The following is a 22236-nucleotide window of genomic DNA, read 5'->3' on the forward strand; positions in this document are numbered from 1 at the left end:
TAACTCATTCCAGGAGGCCAGTATGACCCTCTCAAATATCAAAGCCAGACAAACACCTGCAAGAAAATAAAACTACAGATCAATATCCCTGATGAATACTGATGTAAAATCCTTAACAAAGTACTAGCAAATCAAATTCAGCAGCATATTAAAGAGATTATACACCATGACACAGTGGGATTTATTCCTGAAAGGACGGTTTAACATACAAAGATCAGTCAATGTAATACACATTAATGGAATGAAAGAGGAAAAAAACATGATCATTTTAATTGACTCTGAAAAAGCATTTGGCAGGGTGCCTGGGTGGCTCAGTGGGTTAAGCATCCCGTGCTTGATCTCAGCTCAGGCCTGGATCCCAAGCCCCGCATTGGGTTCCATACTGTGCATGGAGCCTACTTTAAAAATATTAATAGGGGCACCTGGGTGGCTCAGTGGGTTAAAGCCTCTGCCTTCAGCTCAGGTCATGATCTCAGGGTCCTGGGATCGAGCCCCGCATCAGGCTCTCTGCTCAGCGGGGAGCTTGTTTCCTCCTCTCTCTCTGCCTGCCTCTCTGCCTACTTGTGATCTGTCAAATAAAATAAAAATCTTAAAAAAAATAAAAATAAATAATAATAATAATAATACAACAATTAAAATTAAAGAAAAGAAAAAAACATTTGGCAAAATTCAACATTCCTTCATAAGAAAACCATTCAACACATTTGGAATAGAATAAAACCACCTCGGCACACCTGGGTGGCTCAGTGGGTTAAGCATCTGCTTTAGGCTTGGGTCATGATCTCAGGGTCCTGGGGTGGAGCCCCATGTCAGGCTCCCTGCTCAGCTGGGTGTCTGCTTCTCCCTCTTCCTCTCTCCCAGCTTGTGCTCTTCCTCTCTCAAATAAATAAAATTTTAAAAATGAAGAAAACCACCTCAATGTACCAAAGACCATATATGACAGTGAACATAGTGAACATCACACTCAGTGGTGAAATACTGAAAGCTTCTCCTTTAAGATTAGGAACAACACAAGGATGCCCACTTTCTTCACTTCTAGTCAACACAATACCGGAAGTGCTAGCCAGTGCAATTAGGCAAGAAAAAGAAATCCAAACAAGCAAATTGCAAAGGAGGAGTAAAATGATCTCTGTTTACAGATGACATGACCTTGTATGTAGAAAACCCTAAAGATTATGAACACACAAAAAATTGTTATAACCAGTAAAAACAAATTCAGCAAAGTTGCAGGATATAAAACAATACACAAAATTCAGTTGAGTTCCCATACGCAGACAATGAATAATCCAAAACGGGAATTAAGGAAACAATTCCATTTACAATAGCATCAAAGAGAAGAAAATAACTCAGGAATACTTAGGGGGGAAAAAAAAGAGGGGCGCTTGCGTGGCACGGGCGGTTGAGCATCTGACTCTTGGTTTTGGCCCAGGTAGGGATCTTGGGGTTGTGAGACTGAGCCCTCCATCGGGCTCCACCCTCAGTGGGAAGTCTGCTTATTTACCCTCTGACCCTCCTGCTTATGCTTTCTCTCTCTCACTCTCAAATAAATAAATCCTAAAAAAAAAAAAAAAGTGTTGGCACAGATGTATAGAAATGGGAACCCTTGTGCATTTCTAGTGGGAATGTGAAATGGTATAGTCATTGTGGAAGACAGTACAGAGGTTCCTCTAAAAATTAAAAATAGAGGGCGCCTGGGTGGCTCAGTGGGTTAAAGCCTCTGCCTTCGACTCAGGTCATGATCTCAGGGGCCTGGGATCGAGCCCCGCATCGGGTTCTCTGCTCCGTGGGGAGCCTGCCTCCTCCTCTCTCTCTGCCTGCCTCTCTGCCTACTTGTGATCTCCATCTGTCAAATAAATAAATAAAATCTTTAAAAAAAAAGAATTTAAAAATTAAAAATAGAATTTAAAATATTAAAAATAGAAATCCTTTATGATCTGGCACTTCCACTTCTAGATATATACCCAAAAGTGAAAGGAGGATAGTCAACAGATATCTGTCTACCAGTGTTCACAGCAGCACTATGCACAATAGCTAAAAGGTGGAAACAGCCCAAACGTCCATCAACAGATGAATGGAAAACAAAATATGGTATATACATATCATACACACACACACATAATGGAATGTCATTCAGCCTTAAAAAAGGGAAATTCTAATACATGGGTGTACATCAAAGACAACATGCTAAGTGAAATAAGCCAGCCACAAAAGCACACGCATGATCCCTCTTATGTGAGTTTCCCTGAGCTGTCAAATTCACAGAAACAGAGAGCAGAAAGGTGAGTGCCAGGGAATGGGGAGGCGAATGGGAAGTTGGTGTTAATGGTACATAGTTTTGGGGCAGGTGAGTGGCTCAGTTGGCTAAGCATCTGACTCAGCTCAGCTCAGCTCAGGTCGTGAGTTCAAGGCCCGCACTGGGATCCACGCTGGGTGTGGAGCCTACAAAATAATTAATTAATTAATTAATTAATTAAAAATACCAGTATGAAGACTGTACTTTCAGGGATCATTTCAATAGTTTGTTACTAGAGAAGTTTCTCTGAATGTGTACAGCACCCAAAAATACCTGTATGCCGTTTCAGTTCAGGAAGATGAAAAAGTTCCAGAGATGGATGGTGGGAACGATTGCCCAACTTTGTGACCATACTAACGCCACTGACCTGTACTCTTAAAAATGATTACAATGGCAAATGTTTTCATTTTTTTTTTAAAGATTTTATTTATTTATTTGTCAGAGAGACAGAGAGAGTGAGAGAGAGAGAGTAGATGTTTTCGGGTCTGCAGCCAGACGGTGTCTGTCACAAGCAGACTGCTTTTGTAGCCGGAAAGCAGCCAGAGGCTCCTGAACAAATGGGCACAGCTGTGTGCCCACAAACCTCCATCTACAAACACAAGGGGCGGCCAGACTTGGTGCACAGGCTGTTGTTCATCAGCCTCCTATTCCAGATAAAGAAAACTGAGGCACAGAGAGAGTCAGTAACTTGTCCCCAACTACCAAGAGACGAGGCCAGGATTTGAACCAAGTGCTTTGACTAAAGACCTCATAACCTATTCCCTGGGCCCAACTTCCTCCCCAAACAGCTGGGAAGATCTACGATACATCAGACATTTTCCCTGCTGACATCTGAATATCTTTATTATAAGGTTTCGACTCGACCTTTAAGATAGGAAGTCCCCTCCCGCCCTACCCTGGAACCCACAGCAGGCACAGGTAGAGCAGGGATTTGAACCTGGCCCACAAGCACCAGGCTGCTCACACAGTTGTCCTCCCTTAGGAAGAGCCCTCTTCTCAAGAGGAGTTCCCTCGGGGCATCTGGGTGGCTCAGTGGGTTAAAGCCTCTGCCTTTGGCTCAGGTCATGATCCGAGGGTCCTGGAATTGAGCCCTGCATGGGGCTTTCTGCTCAGCAGGGAGCCTGCTTCCTCCTCTCTCTCTCTCTCTGCCTGTCTCTCTGCCTACTTGTGATCTCTCTCTGTCAAATAAATAAATTAAAAAAAAAAAAAAGGAGTTCCCTCACCGTCACCAGTCTCCCTCCTCCCCACCCATGAGCTTTGTTTCCCTGGAGACGCGAGCCCATACCCGCGCTCAGAGGGTGCCCGATGGTGGACAGCCAGCAGCTGCTGGCTTCTTCTCTGGCTGAAGGCCAAAGGAAACTGGAAACCTGTGTTTGCTCCCCATCGGTTTAGATTAAGCAGCTGTCATGGAACAGCGTAAGGGTCACGGCCTCGTTACATGATCTTGGCGGGTCACATCACCTCTCCCGTCACTCACGCCTTCATTGATTCACTCACCCATGGATTCATCAAGCACCCACCTACCCTGTCCCTATACTATGTTAGCTCCTGGGGCTATGGCAGTGAAAAACAGCCCCTGTGTTCCCGGAGTTCTCATTCAGAAAACCAAACCTCCGCGGCTCGGAGATGAGTCCACCTGGCAGGGGGTCTCGGGGAAGGGAGCACTAAGCACCGCTCAGCTGTACAGCTCAGTTCAGCATCGCCTCCTTTTCCAGCCTGGGGATGCTCACGGCACCAGCTTCTTCAGAGCTGTGCAAATCAATCAACTCACGACTCCTTAAGACCAATGAAGCCAGAATCAAAAATCTCACCTCTCTACCAGATCTGCCTTTCGGGGCCGAACATCAACAACAAGGTGATTTCTGCCTTTGGAAGTAACACACCAAGAAAATGCCAGGTATGCAGCCGTTTGACCTACACAGGCTCACTCAGTCCCCTCAACCTCAACAGGTTGAGTGCCTGCCAGGTCAGGGACCTGGGGTCAGCCTCAGTTTCCCCAGCCATGACATTTCACTGGAATCAAGATCTTATTCCCTGCCAGGCCCTGTGCCACATGCTTTGCGTGGATTATCTGAAAACATGACCCAGCACACAGTAAGTCTATGCTCAGTGTTACCAACTGTTATTAGCAGTTAGTGATATTTTATTCCCAATTTTACATATGGGGAAACTGAGGCTCAGAGAGATTAAGGTCTCTCTGATTAAGGGGTTTTTTGTTTTCTTTTTTTAATAAAAGCAAACAAACTAAAACCAGAATAAGAAAAAAAAAAAAACCATTAGATTTTTTTATTGTGTCAACACTGAATGGAATTAAACCCAGTTCTGAGTAAAGAGAAGACAGGGAGGCTGCAGGAGAGGCCCCAACAATCCATACCGGAAAGGGACTACTGAGTCCACAGAAGCTTTTGTGATGGCACAGCGGGTCCCTTCCCAGCCAGGGAGAACCCGCCATACCTCTCAAGGCTGTGAATGGACGAAATGAGTAGTGGTAGAGCCAGGACCTGAACTGGGACAATCTGGATGCCAAGTCTGGGCTCTGTTCATCTCCCCAGCTCATCTGCCAGACCTAGTGACCCCATCCCCCTTCTCATGCCTCAAGGAAGAAGCCACAGAAAGCTTGAGTCCCAGCCCCTGGGTGGGTAGGGGAAGGGCCCCCTCTCTCCCCGCCCCTCACTGGGCCCCATCGGTCAGTTCACACATACCAAGGGAGCTTGCTTACTGGGAGATAAGGGAGCTGGGATGTCCCAGCCCAGATAAGAGAAAGCTTGGACCTCCCACAGAGTTTAGACATTAACTTTTACAGCCAAGGCCATAGGGCCGAGCAGCAGGATTGGGGGGCACCACCATAGCCCAGTGGTCCCTGCAGGGCAACTGAGGCACGCACAAGCCAGAGACGAGGCATCAGTACTCTGCTCTGTGCCGGGGCGCCCTTACCTCCCCAGCCTTCCCTGAAGCCAATAAAGAGCACTGAGTACACCCAAGGCACTCAATAAATAAATGCTGGCAACATTCCTGGAACTAAAGTTAAATAAGCCAGAGCCGGGAGATCTGGACACAGTCCCAGTTCTGCCACTGTCCTTCGGTGGGGCTGGCAGAACCCCTTTCCTGCTCTAGTCCTCAGTTTCCACACCTGGAAAATGAAGCTTTGAACAGCTGTAAGTCATTTGCAACACGGGCATTGTAGGACTCAAAGGGAGGAACTAAAGTCCCTTTACCACGGAATAAGTAGTTTATACCTATAAAAGTCCGTCCATATTAGCAAAGCCTCAAGCTCGCATATGATCAGAAAGTGTTCACTGGGTACATGAATGAATGATTATAAGTGAAACATTTCAGCGGCCTTAAGATGCCCAGAAATCAGGGCAGAACAGCCAAAGGCTGACAAACACAGCAGACACCAGGATTCGGCAAAGCAAGCCGGATGGAAGCTCCCAATTTTGCCCCCTCCCCCACCCTCCCACCCCCCAACCGAGATCGGAGAGCTGATGGCTGCCATAAGTGAGCACCTAATGCATACTGGACCGTGCTAAGCATTCCTTTACTGGGAGCAGTTTTACTCATCCTTCTGCAGTTTGGGAAGCTGAGGTTTGGTGAGGAAAGGGCTTCCCCAAAGCCGCTCAGCACATAAGGGACAGAATCAGGACATAAAGCCAGTCTGTCTGACTCTAAGACACAAAGGCGGCTGAAGCGTGGAGCCTAGAGCAAGCCCTTTGCCTCTCTGGGCTTCTTTCTTTCTGGGGAAACAGACAGGTAGCACAATCATCCAGCCTCCCAGCCCCTGGGCAGGGGGACACCCCATCAGCGCACAAAGCAAAAGGCTTCTGGTTCCTCAAGAGAGGTCTATGGAAAGAGGGCCACGGAACAGCCACCAAACACTAAACAGTCGACACAAAGATGTCTCTAGCTTCTCAGCAGCCTTGTCCCTGTAGGTGGAGTCCCAAAACCTCCGCACCTCTGAGCTCCAAGCCAAACAATGTGGCCATTGAGTGGGGCAGCCCACGCCCACAAGGCCTCCCTGGAACGCGGGGCCTCCTTCCTCCACCCCCAGCTGCGCCTGCCACGTCCACAGAAAGCCCGCGGAAGGAACCATGTGAACCGAGTGACCTCAATGGGCAGGAAGGGCACTCGGAGCACAGGGGGAGACCTTGGGGCCTGGCGGGGGGGCGGGGCGGGTAGAGGGGCAGTTCTGCCAAGGCAGAGGGGAGAAGCGATGATCTGACAAGCTTCTGAGCCTGTCTAGTACTTTCTTGGGCCCCTTTGCCACAATCCCAGAGGTGGGGCCGTGTCCTAATATGCTGGCCCAAGTCCCTGGGCAGCTCTGGGGTGCTACCGAGGTGACTGGAATCCGGGAGTGCCTCACCCCTTCTGGTGCTGTCCAGCCCAGAGATCAGGAGCATTGGCTTCAGGACCAAAGTCCCCTGAGCCCAACTCCAAAGGCTGCTACCGGGTGATGACAAGCCTCCATTTCCTTATCTAAAAAATGGGGCAGGGACGCCTGGGTGGCTCAGTTGGTTAAGCGGCTGCCTTCAGCTCAGGTCATGATCCCAGCATCCTGGGATCGAGTCCCGCATCGGGCTCCTTGCTCAGCGGGGAGCCTGCTTCTCCCTCTGCCTCTGCCTGCCACTCTGTCTGCCTGTGCTCACGCTCTCTGACAAATAAATAAATAAAATTAAAAAAAAAAATGGGGCAACTCATTCCTACTCTGACACAGACTGGGGAGATTAAATGAGATCGCACGTGTAAGAGTAACAATCATAGGCCCGGCACCTAGCCAAAACGTGACAAACGACAGTCATGGTCATCATTTGGATAGTCACTGCCATCCCACTATCCTCACCACCCTACCTTTCAGCAAAGACCAAGTTCAGGCTTAGAACCAGACTCTGGGGCAGATGCAAACTGAACTTGCAGTCCCTGGGGAGAGAGACACGGGAAGGTGTGTGTCTGCAAACACATAATCGATCCATCTCACCATCTGTCTGCCCAGCTCTCATTCCCAGCTATGCCAGAACCCTTGCAGAGACAGAGAGGAAGGAGCCAGGGCCATGAACCTGCCCTCTGGGAAGGTAAAGTCATGGAGTAAACAGGGTCACAGGCAATGCCTGCCGGGTAGGTGACACCATTTTCAACTAAATTCATTAAACATCTGTGGCATTTGAGATGGTCCATAGACATGTGCTGGGGGGGTGGGGGGAGGCACGGGAAGGAGGCAGGCAGGGATCCACAAGCCAGGGCATGAATGTGTGAAGGAATGTCGGCCGCCCCACTGACTCGGCGAGGTCTCATACCGTCACAGGAGGTTGTGGTTGTGGGAACAGCAGACACAGACAGGAGTGACCATGATGGAGTCTCCCAGACTCTGCAGCAACTAGAAATGTTCGAGTTCCCCTCAGCGACAACATGAGCCCGAAGTCTCCCGACAGAGATGGAACGGGAGGGGCCCCACTAGGAAGACAGGAGAGAGCCCCACGACCCCCCACACACCCAGGACTGGAATGATCTGTTCCCTTCGGGGCCCAGCAGGGCACAAATGCTACCCAGGACTGGGGGGCGGGGGGCACAGAGGCAGACAGGGGAGCAGGTGCCCTTCTCCGGGGGGCTACACTCAGCCAGCTCCCAGATGCCGCACAGACATACAGCCCCATGGAGCCAGAGCTGCCGACCCTTCCAGCCAAGACAGGTGCCTGGATTCTTAAGTGAAAGATGTCAATTTATAAAGGCTCATGCTACTTCAAAAAATTGGAAAAGCCTCCTCAAAACAGCCTGCAGGCCTGATTTACGCACTTATCTGCCCATCCAGACCTTAAACGACACCTCTGACCTGTTAGCTAAGTGCCTAGCACGGGGCTTCTACTCTCCACCAGCTGGGACACGCTGGGTTTCTAACTCTGAACAAAGCACTGTGAGGTCAGTGCCATCACCCTGTGTCCAAATGAGGAAACTGAGGCTCTGAAGCATGAGAAGACCTGTCTTGGGTCACACAGGACAGGGGGCTGTCAGATTCCAACCCAGGTCTGGGTGACCCCAAAACCCATGCCTGATGGACTGAAGGGATGTGACGGGTACAGGAGGGCTGAGGAAGGGATGACAGCCAGCTGACAGGGTCAGATAGTCAACAAAACCCATGGTGACATGCTTGCGGAATGTGATGGGCAAATCCCTAGACCAGAGTCACCCTGGCTCCTCTGAATGTCACACACACCCACGCAGGCCATGCCACCAGCAGGATTCCAGGCAGCCCCAGGTCACTGCTGCCTGTCCACCCACATGCCCAACTACAGGACTGCACCTGTGCCCAGCCAGGGGATGCCAGCAGTGCCAGGAGGACCAGCGAGGCCTGAGGTAGAAGTTGGGTGGACCCCGTGGCCACAGGACCCTTCTCCGCCATGCACTGACAAGCAATGTTCTGCCAGACAGTGGGCTCCCCAGGTGGATGGCAGGAGGTCACATACAGCATTCTTTGGACTGTTCCTAGGGGTGCCCAGGGCTGGCAACCAGGGAGGAAACAAGGTTTTAGGGCCCAGATGATCTGGTTTGGAACCTGGCTGTGAATCAAGACAAGTCACTCTCTCTCTCTGACCCTTGGTCTTCACTTCTGTAAAATGGAGGGGACCCCGTCTCTAAACCATAGATTTGTGACAATTCAGCTGAGAGCATCATGAAAGAGCCCAGCTTTTGTGGACTTGTCCTTCCCCCCCTCCCCCACTTCTTGATTCCCACTCTTGCCCAAGAAGCTGCAGGCCTCCTGAAATGAGCCAACTTTGGTGGAAATATCTCGAGATCAACCCTTCCAAGTCCCTCGAGTTGTGGATCAGGAAGCAGGGGCACAGACAGGGGATGGTGCTTGGTTACAGTCACACAGCGACTGGGTCTCAGATCCAGAAGATCTCAGTATCCTGACATCAGCTCCGCGCTCCTGCCACACTTTCTAGATGTACACAGAGCTGCTAGCCACTTTCTACCATCACCTTCTCTTCATAGCTCTGGCTTCTTTAAGGCCAGATATGCAATCTCTGTAAGTGACCAACAGTTGCCCTCCTAGCCCAAGGCGACAAGCCACAGAAACCCTGGCCAGTGAAATGTGGTCATAGGGTCATGTGGACAAGTGCGGACAGGGGGCCCCTCCCATCCACACCCTGCTCTGTGATCCTGGGACCTGCACTTCCTCTTTGCCGAATGTTTACTTTCAGACAAGAAGCCACACTCTGAAAAGCCCCCAGTCACTCTTGTGGGGTCACACACACACACGTCGGTACACACGTTCAGGAAGTTCACAGAGCCCTTGCAAGCCTATTTTTGACTCCCCAGGCCAGGAGTCCTGGCTTCAGAGCTCACCAGGCCTGAGTAGCTAACTTGTGGGGCAAAGGAAGCTGCATATATGAAAAAAACGTGCTCTCACACACTTTTCTTTTTTTTTTTTTTTTTAAAGATTTTATTTATTTATTCGACAGAGAGAGAGATCACAAGTAGGCAGAGAAGCAGGCAGAGAGAGAGGAGGAAGCAGGCTCCCCGCCGAGCAGAGAGCCCGATGCGGGACTCGATCCCAGGACCCTGAGATCATGACCCGAGCCGAAGGCAGTGGTTTAACCCACTGAGCCACCCAGGCGCCCCTCTCACACACTTTTCTACAAACACGATCCTCTTGGTTATCCTTACTTTCCTCGGTTTTGATAGAGATGTGAGAGAAGAAATGTTTCCTCTCAATTCTACTTGAAGTTAAAAGAGATGTGAGAGAAGAAATGTTTCCTCTCAGTTCTACTTGAAGTTAAACACTGGCACACCGCAATGACAAACAGGCCTCAGCATCGGGAATGCATCAGGGAGCGGTAAGGTCTGAGGCTCATCGGAGATCACATCCCTATCTGTGGGGCCCCTGACACTTGCTGCTGTGCAGCCTAGACAGCCACAGCTGTAAAACGTTCAAGGCCAGAATCTGACAAAATGCAAGCAACAAATTTCTAAAAACGTCTCACATGCCAAACAGAAAGTGTCTGGAGGTCCAGTCTGGTCTGAGGTCATCCATCTGCAACTTACTCCGAGGGTTGACACGCAGGTGAGGGGCCGTGGCTCCCAGCCTATCTGGCACAGTCGATACCGTCCCACCCCCCAAGAGCAAAAGACCGAATGGTAAAGACCTATAGTTTTCAATGGGGGTGAGTCTGCAACCCCCCCCCCAACCCTGGGGATATGTGGCAATATCTGGAGATGTTTTTGGTTGTCAGACTAAGCAGGGAGGTGGGAGGTTCTATTGGCATCTAGTTGGGTAGAGACAGGGATGTTGCTAAACATTCTAATGTCCAGGGCAGCGCCCCCCCCCACCACACACAGAGAATGATCCAAACCCTGCTACACACACTAGAGTCCAGGGAGCTACTCTGGGGGCCACCTTGGGAGTGGGGAAGTCTGTACTGTGAATAGGTCCACTTGACAAGTTCCTCTTAGCAAGGCTGAAGCCTGGCAGTGCCCAGGCTGAAGGCTTTGGCAGGCAAAGGGATCGCGTTAGAATTTAACGAATTGGTTTATTTCTGCTTATGGCAAGTGGGTCCACAGTTTCTTTTTAAATAAGTGTATTTAATTTCTAGAAAGTGAGTCACTTGAAGAAAATAAAAGGTTAACTATTGCAGAGGAAGTGGAATGAATGAGGGGTGGAAAAGGCGACCCAGCAAGGCTATCATATAAATACTGTAGAGATTCAGCACTGAGCACAGTTAGCTTAGACCCAGGGAAAACCCAGGGAGACTCCTTGATGTGCAGACCTTCCACACCAGGAGTCACTGCTCTGATCGGTACTCAGCAAGGGGACTGCTGGGCGAATTAAGTTACTGCAAAACTTTCTGACCAGATGAAACCAGGGGGCACAGGGACTTCTGAACATGACCTGTGCCAGGTCTCCAGGATGGCCAGGCCTGCTGTGTGCACAGGAAGGCCTTTCCTCGCTCTGCTGGTGTTGTCACCCACCCTCTTGTTACCCTTCTTACTGGGGGGACATGATCACAGTGAAGCCTCAGGAAGGTTCGCCACATAAAAGGCAGAGAAGCCAGAAGGAGATGCAGGAAACTGGTGGTAGAAGGAGTTGGAAGGCATTGAGGGAATGGGAATAAAGGGCTGGGAGTGGAGGGGAGAGAGGGACAATGGCATTAACTAAGCACCCACTTTGTGCCACACCTGTGCTGCTGCCCACACCTGACCTGCATGCCTCACTTAATCCTTATCACAAGATATGTTGTGTCACCATCATCTCCACTTGTGCTAAAGAGACAGAGCCCCAAAGGTTAGCTAAGATCCATACTGGCACTGAGAGGACTAGAGCCCATTCCCTCGCTGCAGGGCAGGAAGAGAACACACACTTGGGACAGGCATGGAGGAGGAGTGAAGGGACTCAGACACCAACCAGACTGATGGCTGAAGAAGGCACTGCCCTGCTTGAAGCCTCTAGGGGTTTCCTGACACCATTAAGATCACAACCCCCACCTTCCCGACTCCTGTCTCCCACCACCCTCACCCAGGCACACTACCTCTCACTGTCTTTGAACACAGTTCACACGCTCTCACTTGCTGTCACCTTGGTCCTCCCTCCACTGGCTCCTTCTCAAATGCCACCTCCTCAGAGAGGCCTCCCAGACCACACACAGAAGGTGGCTTGCCCTGTCCCCAGGCCTCACCTCCTGCTGGCTCGAGTTTGATTTTCCTCCGGTATGAAGCCCAAACACTTCTTTGGCTGGTCGGACCCAGCCTGCCTGCATCAATTTCTGTATCCAGAGGGCCTGGGACAGGGCTTGGCCCAAAGAAGGAATCCAGGAGAGACTTGGTTATATGAATAAATGGAGAATACGCTATCTGCCAGGACTGCAGGCTTAATTCCCCCAAGATTACCCAGGCTTCTAGAGGCCAGAGCCAGATGTTCTGGGGTGAACAGGTAACAGATTAAGACAGCAGGGTCTGTGTCCTGTCAGAAAGGCTAAGCCGTGGGACGCCGGGGCAGTGCAGTCCGCTGAGTGTCTGACTTTCAGTTTCGGCTCAGGTCACGATCTCAGGGTCGTGAGATTGAGTCCCCCGCTCAGAGCAGGGTCTGCTTGGGATTCTCTCTCCTCTCTCCCTCTGCCCCTCCCACTCCTGCACATGCTCTCCCCCTTACTCTCTAGAATCAATCAATCAATCTTGAAAGAAAGGAAGGAAGGAAGGAAGGAAGGAAGGAAGAAAGAAAGGAAGGAAGGAAGAAAGAAAGAGAAAAAGAAAAGAAAGAGCCTGAGCAAGACCTGCAGTCAGGAAAGGATCAGAAGGGGCTTCACAGTCATCACCATGTGAAAAGCAGGATTCCAACCACCCTCACCTCCCCTGATTCCACACAAGGAAAAGCTTTAGAGGATTCAAGATTCCTTCCCTCTTCCCTACCAGCTACCACTCACTAAGAGAACTGCTTCTTTCAAAAACATGGCCAGGGGCGCCTGGTTGGCTCAGTGGGTTAAGCCTCTGCCTTCGGCTCAGGTCATGATCTCAGGGTCCTGGGATCGAGCCCCGCATTGGGCTCTCTACTCAGCGGGGAGCCTGCTTCCCCTCCTTCTCTCTGCCTGCCTCTCCGTCTACTTGTGATCTCTGTCTGTCAAATAAATAAAGTCTTTAAAAAAAAAAAAAAAAAAAAACCATGGCCAAAAAAGCTGGCCCCAGGACGTGCTCTGTGGGGTTTCAATCTCCCCAGGACAGGGTGGGCCCCAGACAGCCACAGAAATCTAGAGGGGGACCAGCACAGGTGTCCATTCCTTCCCTTGCACTGGACCAGCCCTAGGCGAGAATGAAAGCAGGGCCCAGTCTCCCAGAGGCGACACCAAGACTGGTAACTGCTGAAATGTGGGTGGTAGAAGGAGAGAGAACAAATGGAACAGAGAGTAAAGGAAAGGAAGGTAAATTCCACCTAGAGGTATAGGGAAGTGAAAAGGCCTCACAGAAGCCGTGATGCTCTTGCTGACCCCACATGACATCAGAAGGGCAGGCCGGGGGGAGGGTACAGGATGAGCCAATAGCTGGAGGCACTGCCTCCAATAGCTTAGAAGAACTGGAGAAGAGAACTGGGAAAGCATCCTCGGGTGGCAGACTACAGCCTGTGCCCTGGGTGTGGACTCTATCCTGGGGAGCCAGGGAAGGGCTTTTCACAAGGCAGTGTAACATGAGTAAGTTCCCTCATCCGTGGTCTTTTCTGCATGTCTGGCCTTGTGACGAATTTGCTGTGTGACCTTGAGTAAATCCCAGACCCTCTCTGGTCTGCAGATGCCTCATCTTCAAATGAGTGGATGGCTGTGTGGTGCCCAACTGCAGCTTTCCGTGGTTTGGTCAACACTCCTGGGGTCTGGCTCCAGTGGTGTGCTAGAGCTAGCCTTCACTGGCTTAGGAAACTGATGGTGACATTTCCAGGAATTTTTGTATTGTTAAACACAACCATGATTAAAAATTAAGTTACATAACTTTGTAATTTTTGGAATGGTGTTAAAAACAAAGATGACAAACACTCTAAACTATCCTTTTCCTCATCATTTTACCACGTTCTACTATTACATATACTCTGGATATTATTTACCTCTACTGCAAACCTCTTTCCAGCTGTCAGTGACATGGAGTTTGTAGCCTGAAATTAACCAAAGTGGGAATGTTTACACCACGGAAATTGGCAGATGCTCTATACCAGGGCTGTTCTCCTCCAGGAGGTGACTGTTAAATATTTCCCATCATCCCACTCGCTCCCACTCCCAGATCGCTTCTTGAAAAACGGACCCAACCCTTGCAAGACTTTCCCAGAGACCAAAATCTGGCTCAGGGCTGAGGGTGGGGACAGGAGGGATGTTGATGGGGAGGGGTCATTTTAAATGACCCCTCACTCATTTTGGGGCCCTGGGTCTACATCCAGAGCTGCACTGTGGACACTGTCCAATCCAGCACCCACTAACCACACTTGGAATGTGCCTGGTGTAAAACTAAATGTACGACTTCATTCACTTTTAATTAATTTAAATTTTAAAACTGACAATTCCGTTACTAGGAAACATTTTAAAATGTTGAGACAACTTTGCATCTACTTTGTCAACTGTAAATTTTATGACATCTAAATATAGATTCCTGGTGAAAATTTAGCTGCTGAATTGAGATGTGCTCTCAGTATAGAACACACACTGGAGTTGAAGGCTTAGAATGAAAAAGGTAGTAAAATATCTCATTAATAATTTTTATATTGCTTACATGTCAAAATAGTATTTTGGATATACTAGGTTTAAAAAATTGTATTATTTAAACTAACTTCATCTGTTTCTCTATTTAAAATACAGCTATTAGAAAATTTTACATTACCTATGTGGCTTACGTTACAGGTCTACTAGACAGTGTTGGTCTAGAGTATTCTGGGTTGTTTTTCCCCCACTTGCACCATTTGATATTCAAACGCAGAAGTAGGCTTAAGAAACCACGGCAGGATTTTGCTAAGATTACAAATCCTGGAAGAAAACGAACTCATCTTGTCAGATTGTAGGTGAGGTGGTTTGGTGAATGTCCACTGACCCAGTCAGGGGGAAGGTCTCTCCCTGGATGCCATGGCTGGGGACAGGGTTCAGGGCAGCTGGGTAAGAGCTGGTTTCTCATGCCGAGCCCAAGCCCTGAGAGCAGACCCAGGTCCAGGACGGGTTTTGTCAAAGACACCACCATGACAAAGATGGCTCCTGGAGCCACACAGGAGGCCTGGATCCAAGACCCATCACACAGAAGGAAACACCAAGAAGTCAGTACCAGGGGTACCTGGGTGGCTCAGTGGGTTAAAGCCTCTGCTTTCAGCTCAGGTCATGATCTCAGGGTCCTGGGATGGAGCCCCGCATCAGGCTCTCTGCTCAGCAGGGAGCCTGCTTCCTCCTCTCCTCTGCCTGCCTCTCTGCCTACTTGTGATCTCTGTCAAATAAATAAATAAAATCTTTAAAAAAAAAAAAAAAGAAGTCAGTACCGCTTCCAACCCTGTATCTCAGAACAAGACTTCTTCCTCCCCTACTTTTGTGCATGCTGTCTCTCTCTTCAAACTGCTCTCCCTTCTCCTGGCCCTCTGGAGAACTCCCACGCATACTTCCAGATACAGCTCAAGTGTCCCTTTTGCAGCTTTTGCTGACCCAATAATGTTCCCTTCTCACATCCTTTTCTTACTGCTTTCTGGTTGACCTCAAAGCTTTTACTCTTGCCCCCTCAAACCTGATTTCTTTCTAAAACACAAAATATATCTTCCCTCTGGAAAACTACCACAGAGTCCCCCTTACATGAAACAGTTCTCAAAGCTTAACAAGCACTAGAGTCGCCTAAAAGGCTCCTTAAGGGGCGCCTGGGTGGCTCAGTGGGCTAAGCCTCTGCCTTCAGCTCAGGTCATGATCTCAGGGTCCTGGGATCAAGCCCCGCAATGGGCTTGCTGCTCAGCTGGGAGGCTGCTTCCTCCTCTCTCTCTGCCTGATGCTCTGCCTACCTGTGATCGCTCTCTGTCAAATAAATCAATAAAATCTTTAAAAAAATAAAAAAGTCTCCTTAAAACAGACTGCTGGGCCCCACCCAGAGTTTCTGATTCAGCAAGTCTATCTGGGTTGGGACCTGATACTTAGCATTTCCCACAAGGCCCCAGGGGTCACTGCTGCTGCTGGTCTGAGGGCGCTACTTTGAGAACCACTGATCTAAAAAGTTAGGTGCTGGGAATGCCCAGTTGGCTCAGTCAGTTAAGCTTTTGCCTTTGGCTTAGGTCATGATCCCAGAGTCCTGGGATTGAGCCCAGCACAGGCTCCCAGCTCAGCAGGGGAGTCTGCTTCTCCCTCTCCCTCTTCCCCTGTTCATGCACTTGCTCTCTTTCTCAAATAAATTAAAACTTTATTTAAAAATAAACAAATAAAATACAATAGATGTTAAGTTCAAATTCTTCACCTTGGCATTGGAAGCCCTGCACACAACACGGGCTCTAATTACTTACAGCCCTCGTCTTTCCACATGCTGCCCTTGATCCTAGACCACCCATTCTCCAAATGCCACAAATTTCACGCCTCTGCACCACTGCCCATGCTAACCCTTCTACGGGAGACCCTTTCCCCATCCTCCACCTCATTCCAGCAACTTCTGCCTTGATTTCAAAACGTCTAAAACGCAAATCCTCAAAAATGAGAACATGGCACCTTTAAGGGCTACAAAATAACAAACGCAGGCAGTAAGGGGCAGCCACAGAAGACGGCGGTGAGAAATGGTTCCAGCCACAGCAGTGGCCCTGGGTAAGAAAGCACCAGCCTAAAGGCAACTTTGGGTCAGAACATTCTCATGTATCTATTTAAACAACCTCATGACAGTCACAGCCCAGTTACAAACTGTCCTTCTTTTCTATCTGATTTCCAACCCTGTCACTTTCTAGCTGCGTGGCCCTGGGTGGGAACTTACTTAACCTCTTTGTTTCTTTTTTTTTTTTTTTTTAACCTCTTTGTTTCTTATTTTCATCTGTAAAATGGGGAAAAAGCAACTACCTCATAGAATGAAAAGCAAATGACATAATCGCAGTAAAACTCACAGCCGTAAAAGGCCCCGCTCACAGTAAGCCCTCAGTAAATGTTAGCGTGCTTAGTATTATCCTTGGACCTGGGGAAGTCAAGAACTTGGTACCGGGCCACAATCAATACTGGGGACAGACATATAAAAGATAGTTTTCATAATAAGTCCACAATCAGCAGTCCAAGAAAGATTATATGGATGGACAGGAGGATGGATGGACAGATAAGCAGATAATGTTGGCTGGGTTTGGTAGGTGGACAGGTAGATGGGAAAATGCCTGGTAAATATGAAAAGTGGCCCTGTGACGCTAGTTCAGCAACGGACACTACAGATGCTTAAAAATATTCCTAAAGAGGTTCACAGACAAGCATACAAAAATTCAAAGAGGTCCATCACAACTTTGTTTCTAACAGGAAAAAAAAGGAAGCAGCGTACATACCTAACAACAGAGAAAGGCACAGTCAGAAGATGGAATTCTACCAAATAATTAAATATGAAGATGCAGGTGTTTCCCCCATCACATGAAAAGTGGTTCTCAATAGACCTTAAGTAAATGGGGCATCTGGCTGGCTCAGTTGGTAGAGCACACAACTCTTGATCTCAGGGTGGAAAGTTCAAGCCCCATGTTGGGTGTAGAGATTACTTTAAAAAAATAAATAAATAAGGGATGCCTGAGTGGCTCAGCCAATTAAGCAGCTGCCTGCATCTCGGGTCATGATCCCAGGGTCCTTGGTTTGAGTCCCACATCGGGCTCCCTGCTCAATAGGGATCCTGCTTCTCTCTCTTCCCTCTGCTCCCTCTGCTTGTGCTCACTCTCTGTCAAACAAATAAATAAAAATATTTCATAAATAAATAAATAAGACATAAGTAAAAAGAGTTAAAGGTAAAGTCGTAAGTATGGGGTCAATTCTTTTTAAAAAACCTGTTGGGGGGCGCCTGGGTGGCTCAGTGGGTTAAGCTTCTGCCTTCAGCTCAGGTCATAATCTCAGGGCTCTGGGATCAAGCCCCACATCGGGCTCTCTGCTCAGCAGAGAGCCTGCTCCCCACTCCCGCCGCCTGCCTCTCTGCCTACTTGTGATCTCTATCAAATGAATAAATAATCTTTTAAAAAATTAAAAAATAAAACTTAAAAACCTGTGGGTATGAGTATGTTTGTATATATATTTTTTAAAAACCTAGAAAAATATTTTTTAGGTATGGTTATCTCTGGTATAAAAATTTGAATGGTTTTAATCTTCTTTTTCTGTATACTCTCATTTTTCTCTGGTAACTATATATATATAATATTTGTTTAATTTTTAAAAGAGAAAGCTTTTAAAAAGCAGCTCGATGAATCAGGACAGAGGAAACGCGTAGGCACAGGTGTGACCACGAGCTAGAGGGCGTGTCCTCTCTGTGCCTGTGTCTCCATCCTGCTCACCACCCCGAGACACCTAGAGACTGTAGATGAGGAAGGGTTTGGAATCTGCAGCTGGCAGTCTGGGGGTGGTTTTAAACCCCCAGTGACATCCAGGAGGCGCCCCAAGGAGACACTCAGAGAGACAAAGGAAAGTTGGACAGGACTGGAAGGGGAGGCAGAGTCCATGGACAGACCACTGGGTGGGCTAGGGAGGTCACATTCTCACTGCCCTCAGACAGTGGCTTCCTTCGGCTCCGTCAAATGAGAGGGATCAACTCTGATGGGAGTTTCTAAACTCTCCTTTGGTTTTCTTTTCTTTTTTTTTTTTTTTTAAGATTTTTTATTTATTTATTGGTCAGAGAGAGCAGGAGCACAGAAAGCTGCGGGCAAAACATGCAGAGTGAGAAGAAGGTTCCCTGCTGAGCAAGGAGCTCGATGTGGGACTCAATCCCAGGACTCTGGGATCATGACCTGAGCCGAAGGTAGATGCCCAACCAACTGAGCCACCCAGGCATCCCTCCTTTGGTTTTCTTAAACAGCAGGATTCTTTTCACAAATGAAACAACTCAATTTTCCCCATCAAGCATCAGTGGCTTGTTCCTAAAAATCAGGCATCCTGTGCAAACAAATAAATAAATAAAACCTGGGATAAATAAATAATAAACAAACATAAATAAATAAAACAAACCTGGGATAAATAAATAATAATAAATAAATAAGCACCCCCTTTTTTTAAGATTTTATTTATTTATTTGACAGACAGAGACACAGCGAGAGCAGGAACACAAGCAGGGGGAGTGGGAGAGGGAGAAGCAGGCTTCCCGCTGAGCAGGGAGCCCGATGTAGGGCTCGATCCCAGCACCCTGGAATCATGACCTGAACTGAAGGCAGACACTTAACCTACTGAGCCACCCAGGTACCCCCTCCCCTTATTTTAAAATCACAAAGCACCACTTGTCACCCCCTAACTTCCCATTAATTTCCTAAAATGTAACTAAAGCATAGTCATGCTCTCTCTGAACTTCATGAACTACCGTGATAGGCAGACAAGCTTCCAACACCCCCCTGCTGACTACCCAGTCATGAGTAACCTGGTCGCTGTGTGCAGCACCACGGACCTGGACCAGCTCTCCCAGCTGCCGCACCCCTGCAGACACCCAGGCCTGCCACCCCTTGGCTCCCTCTGTAAAACACCTACACGTGCTTCTGAAGCATGTGCAAAACGCCTACATGTGCAACTGTATCCACAATTCACTCGACACTTGTCCTGCACAGTGATTCTGTGACAAATGTTGCGCTGAACTTTGGGGACACAGACATGTTGCTTTACCTAGAAAACACTTGCTGAAAAGGAATCCGAAGAGACACCTGTGTTCTAGAAGTCTAGGTTTTATAAACTGAGAGGCATTCACACCAGACAAGGGTCCAAGGGACAGGTATTGTGTGGGGCGGGTGTGCCCGGGGCAGACCCGAGAGCACTGCAGGATTACCCTAGAGAAGCTTGGGGTGATCCTGGGTTTGGAAGGTGGGGCTCGAAGCTGCACTGTGCACATCACACTCAGGCTGCTGATGGAAAACAGGGGCTGTTAAGCACCACCACTGAAAAGAATCCCCAAGCAGCACCCACAGCTAATAACAATGCCACTCTTACAAATAATAAAACAGCCAATAGTCACCGAACTCTTACACCTGCAAGGTACACTTCTAAACACTGACCATGAATTAAGTTCTTTAATCCCTGTAATTACCATATGAGCTAGGTACCATTATTACCCCCATCTTACAGTTGGAAAAACTGAGGCAGAGAGGTTAAGAACTTGCCTAGGGTTCTCTAACTTGTAAGGGCCAGAGTTGGGATTTGAGGCCTGGCAGCAGAACTTTAGAATTCTTTCCTGCTCTAAACCAGTGTCCCCACTCCCCAAAAGTGGGGAGGCTCTGCAGGAAGGGAAGGAGGGGGGGACCTCCAGCCCCTCTGCTTCACTTTCTTCTCATCCCAGCCCTTGCCCTCAAAGCAGACACTGAGAAAGAACAAAGAGCCTCTGAACCAGGCTAGCTTGGCCTATCACGCCACAGAGACCCAGAGGGAACAGCGGGTGGCCCTTACCCACAGCTTCCCATCGTAGTAGTAGGCTCCCAGGAGCTTGACAATGTAGGGGTGGTCACAGGTGGCCAGGATGTCGATCTCCACGGTGTAGTCCTCCAGCTCCTCCTCACTCTTGGTCTCAATTACCTTGGCGGCAGCCAAAGCACCTGTCTCCTTGTTCTTGGCCTGCAAAGTGGAGACAGAGAAGGTCAATGAGGCCTGCACGGCAAGAAACCAAACCCGGGAAGCCATCCTAGAGAGGCCCGTGGAGTGTGCCCGCAGAGGCCAGGGGTCCACACGGTGGGGGACTATGGGGACTGTGAGGTCAGAGCAGGAGATCCGCTGCTCTTGACAACGGCCAGTGCGGCTTATTTTGTCAGTGCAGAGGGCATGCAGGAGAGACAATGCTCGGCACTTAGTAATCATTGTTTTTATTTTTATCTTTTTAAGGTTTTATCTGACAGAGACGGGAGAGCCCAAGCAGGGGGAGGAGCAGTCAGAGGGAGAGGGATAAGCAGGGAGCCCGATGCGGGGCTCGATCCAAGGACCCTGAGCTCGTGACCTGAACCCAAGGCAGACTCTTAACTGACTGAGCCACCCAGGAGCCCCAATTATTTTTTTTTTTAAAGATTTTATTTATTTTATTTGACAGACAGAGATTACAAGTAGGCAGAGAGGCAGGCAGAGAGAGAGAGGAGGAAGCAGGCTCCCTGCTGAACAGAGAGTCCGATGCGGGGCTCGATCCCAGGACCCTGGGATCATGACCTGAGCCGAAGGCAGAGGCTTTAACCCACTGAGCCACCCAGGTGCCCCTCAATTATATTTTTTAAAGTACAACATACCCATCCTGTGGCATAAGTAAAAACACAAGAATGGCATAGCTCTACAAATACCAACATGGAAAGACTGTTGAGTTGCTCAGTAAGAGATCCCAGTCACTGAACAATAAAGTGATAGGACACCCTTTTTTTCTTTTAAAGATTTTATTTATTTGACAGAGAGAGAGAGAGAGCACAAGCAGGGGGAGCAGGAGAAGGAGAAGCAGGCTCCCTGCTGAGCAGGAAGCCCATCACAGGACTTGATCCCAGGACCTTGGCATCACAACCTCAGCCAAAGGCATACGCTTAACCAACTGAGCCACCCAAGCACCCTAAAAACTGTTTTATGTTATGCATATTTTACCACACTCTTAAGAACTGAGAGCAAGGGAGAAATAACCACATGCAAGCTACTCCAGCCACGAGGAACCGGTGTCCAGGAAAAGGGAGCAGAGCCCACGTGCGCTCAGGAGGCCTCATGAGCCCCAAGGGCTACAGCTGGGAGCACTCCACGCTGCGTTGCATGAAGGAGCACACTTTCCTACGACACGGGCCCTGAAAGCCAGCCATTCGTCTGGAGCCTCTGACTCGCCATCTGTGGGAGAGCACGGAGGACCAAGCTGCCCTGGACTCTGTGAGCAGCCCGGTCACTCTCCACTGTGCGACCTTCCTGGGGACAGCATTGGATGCCGCTGGCCTCAGAGAACAACTCTGCAACCTGAGGCATCACAAATGGTGATGTCCCAGCTGCTCCCACACGCCTAGCACCCCGTGAAGGACAATGGGACTTCATATCGCCTCTCATGACACCATGGCACCCAGCACCTCAGTGTCCCCACTCTACAGGTTCAGAGGCCGGACATGGCTGGAGCTGGGGTTGTGGCACTGGAATTTCAATCTGATTCCTCTCATTTCTGAGACTCTGTGCACTTTCCACTATTACACGATCATCTCCAGAACTCAGAAGCCTCTAAGACCAGTGCCAACAGACACCTACAGGCGCTCCCAGGCCAGCCCTGCACAGGGCACCCTCCAGGCACAGACCGAGCTGGGGTACCTTGGTGGCTCAGTCAGTCAAGCCAAGACACAGCACCCTTGCTCCTGGCCTCAA

The 22236-nt window shown here is 49.1% G+C and overlaps 1 protein-coding gene and 1 pseudogene across 1 annotated transcript in view; one reads left to right on the forward strand and one right to left on the reverse strand.

The window, feature by feature from the left end:
* The window catches only part of STK10 (serine/threonine kinase 10), a 117738-nt gene that overhangs the window by 73483 nt on the left and 22019 nt on the right, over positions 1-22236 (reverse strand). Inside the window, exon 2 of the mRNA XM_047730780.1 lies at positions 20329-20493. Within this exon, the coding sequence (XP_047586736.1) occupies positions 20329-20493 (165 nt within the window). The remainder of the gene's footprint in view (positions 1-20328; positions 20494-22236) is intronic.
* Positions 2488-2573, forward strand: LOC125101345 (uncharacterized; annotated as a pseudogene).

The sequence above is a fragment of the Lutra lutra genome, chromosome 5, assembly GCF_902655055.1.
Source record: "Lutra lutra chromosome 5, mLutLut1.2, whole genome shotgun sequence".
Taxonomy (NCBI): domain Eukaryota; kingdom Metazoa; phylum Chordata; class Mammalia; order Carnivora; family Mustelidae; genus Lutra; species Lutra lutra.